The 3479-nt window shown below is 34.6% G+C and overlaps 1 protein-coding gene across 2 annotated transcripts in view; it reads right to left on the minus strand.

Annotated features, from left to right (window-relative positions):
• Positions 1-3479, minus strand: part of Noc3l (NOC3 like DNA replication regulator) — a 38628-nt gene that overhangs the window by 28544 nt on the left and 6605 nt on the right. For both annotated transcript variants that reach the window (XM_023709120.1, XM_004625488.2), the window contains 2 exons: positions 2069-2226; positions 1196-1252 (listed from right to left, as the gene is read on the minus strand). In XM_023709120.1, coding sequence (XP_023564888.1) covers positions 1196-1252; positions 2069-2226 — 215 coding nt within the window. The remainder of the gene's footprint in view (positions 1-1195; positions 1253-2068; positions 2227-3479) is intronic.

Here is a 3479-nt window from a genome sequence, read left to right on the forward strand (position 1 = left end):
CAGAAAGTTAGAAATTAATAATTTTCTTATAACAATAATTGTAAAAATGAAAGCTAAGAAAAAAAAAGAAAACTAAGAAGTTTATAATCCTTACTATATATCATCCTTTCAACAATCATATAAAGCAGGTACCATCATTTGACTCACTTTGTAGATAAGGAAATGGGGACAATGCAGGGACACAGGTCAGTGGCACAGCACCTGATGGCCAGCACAGCTCCTGCCTGAGTTTGAGTCTCAATATCAAAAAGGAAATATAGGCAAAAGGAAAGGAAACAACTCGGCTAATTTCATAAGCCTAACAGAAATGGCATTCTAACTCTGGTAATCTTTATTTTATAGCTCACATTCTTAACTGCAATGTGAATAAATGCTCAATAAATTTATATAAAATAAACAAAGGGGACACTGGATTTACATTTTTTTAAGTAGAGAATATTATTTGTTCTCCACTCTATGTGATGCCTTTAATTACAAAAGCATGTCCACCTTGAGAAATTCCTACAGAATGAATTCAGCAGGCACACACAGTACCTGTAGTGAGCCTCTGGGGGATGAGTGAGCACAGCCCAGCACCTGACCTGCAATTTCATTTACACACTTACTGAGATTTGATAAATGAGGGTAAAATTTAACCAGTCTGTCTGAGTTCTAAATGAATATAGTTTCAAAGAATAAAATTTGTCCTTTCTTACTTTTATTATTTAAGACTGTTTTTGGCTTTTAGAAATCCACGTTCAGAGATCTAAACAGACAAATACCAAGTATAATTGCTGTAGTAATGAACTGATTCATACCACTGATTTTTGTAACTTAAAGCTAAAAAGTTAATAGTTATTAGTAGGTAGCTCCTTATCTTACAATTAAAAGAAATTCAGAAATTAAATTTGCAAGTATTTCCATAATAAAAAACAAGTTATTAAATCCCCAAGATACGACTTTCAAATGTGGAAAAAAAGGGGCTGGAGAGATAGCTCAGCAGAGTAAGTGCTTGCCTGGCAAGGGCCTGAGTTCAATCCCCGGTTCCACAAAAAGAAAAAAAAAAGGGGGGGGGGATGTTCAAAATTAATTTTAACTAGCAATACTCCAAAATATACATACTGGATCAGGTCGAAAATTAATTCTCATTTACCATAATGTAACAAATTTAATTCTGAATTAACAATTTAGTAACGGTACAGATGCATCCTATTACCTTCTTCAAGTTCCAGCTCTTCTTCTCGATCCTCTTCATCTTTGTTACTATCAATAACTGTTTGGACAAAATGGATGTTTTAAAACTGTACTAATACACATAAGTCAGAGACCATAAAGAAAAACAGGGAACTGTTTATCACAGAACTCAAGATAATTATACCTGTGGGCAAGGAGCAATTAATGATTCAAGGGAACACAATACAAGGGCCTACATGCTGGCAGTACTTCTTTCCTGCCTAGACTTCGTTCCTAGTTTTATGACGGTATATGATACGTGACAAATCATGTAAGTTTAAGTTTTCATTTCTTCCTATGCATTTTATCTTACAAAATAGACAAAAAGATACATTAACGATGCTCATAAGGATGGGGCACACATCTGTAATCCTACCACCATAGCAGAAGACTCACAGTTCAGGACCGCCCTGGGCTATACAGCAAATTTAAGACCAGCCTGGATCATAACAAACAAATATCATACACACTGCTAAGAAAAGGCCAAAGGTAATATGTTCTAAACAAAAGAATTTAGGGCCAGGAAGTAGCTCACTGGTAGAGCATGTGCCAATAGCATACATAAGGCAGTGGGTTTAATCCCAACGCTGCAAAAGAAAATAAAGCAAAACAGTTCAGTGAAATGAATTATTGGCAATGAAAATCAAACCCTGAGCTTCAGTTATAGTCACAGTACAACAGATACCTGATACAATCATCTCTACTTCTGGTCAAATCATCAAGCTTGCTCTATAACTGCAGCTACCCCTTATGTAGACATAAGTAAATGCCAAAATAAAACTAAACTTTGAATAAAAAAATTGGTTTTAATATTATGAGCCAAAGTTTAACTAATACATCAGTCAGTTTGACTCACCAAGTTTCTCTCTGGTCTGTGGGATTATACCACTTTTATCTTTGATAGGAAGCAAGTGAATCAGTTCCTTCTCTGGTGCACTTTGCAAAGTTCTTGGTATTTTCTCATACTTATCTATGACACGCTCATGTTTTCGTTTCTTGGCATGAACTGGCTCACTGCAGAAAAACAACCCTATTTTCAATTTCAATATATCGTAAAAGGTTGGTGGACTATAAACTAGTACAGCCATTTTGGATATCAGTACAGAGATTCCTCAAAACACTACAAACAGAAATTCCTCTTGACCCAGCTAGTCCCATTCTATAACTCCTTCCAAAGGTTAAAATCATCAAATTATAGAGATACACACATAGCCTATTTATAGCAATACAGCTCAACGATAGCCAATCATGGAATGGCCTACATACCTATCAACAGATGAATGGACAAAGAAAATGTGGTATTTATACACACGATGGAGAACTAGTCACAAGGGAGGACAAATGTGAGTTATCTGTAGGAAAACATAAGTGAACTAAATAGATAAGCTTAAATATCACACAATTTATCTTATATGAGAAACCTAAAATGTGAAGTGCAAAATAAAAGATAATAGGAAATACAAAGATCTCCAAAACATAAGAGAACTAGAGATGGAGAGGAGAGAAAAGACTAAAGATGTGTTAGTACATGTTCCAACTCCCCATGAAGACTGTAATCATAATGTACTGCAAACATATATTAGTAAAAAATAAAAATTGAAAAACTATATACATATCTTAACACGCTCCCACCAGCTTGAAACCCAGTGGTTGCATGACCCTCCCACTGGACAGCTTGAACCACTGTTGGTACAAATGGAGCTAGTCATTTTTGCTGTACTGGGGATCGAACTTGGAACCTTATGCCACTGAGTTATCTCCCCAGCCCCAGGTCTAATCACTTTTATTGGTCTTTTTACTAATAATATTATTAAGAAGTATCTAAGTGGACCAAATCTAGCTAGTTCCATGAATCTGAATAATTACTGCTCAAATATAAATACTAATACTATTCATACCAATTAAAAATTATTATAATAATCATCAAACTTTTATCATTATCTTGAAAGAAATTTACTTATATTCATGAATACTTCACCAATAATTTTCTAAATTTTAACATGGAAATCTTATAAGCACCCCATTGCTAATGTACATAATATGGCTTCACAACTGCTATACCACAAACAGGCTGTATTACAATTTTTTTATACAAGGTCTCATTATGTAGTCCAGGCTAGCCTCAAACTCACAGCAATCTTTCAGTTCAGCCTCATGAGTGCTAGGATTTTTTTTTTTTTAATCAATTCAGTTTTCTACTGATCACACAGCATTTAAAATAAACATACAGAAATCACAGCTCACCTATTTGAAGAAACATGGTATAC

The sequence above is a fragment of the Octodon degus genome, unplaced genomic scaffold (genome assembly GCF_000260255.1).
Source record: "Octodon degus isolate 3935 unplaced genomic scaffold, OctDeg1.0 scaffold00010, whole genome shotgun sequence".
Classification (NCBI taxonomy): Eukaryota; Metazoa; Chordata; class Mammalia; order Rodentia; family Octodontidae; genus Octodon; species Octodon degus.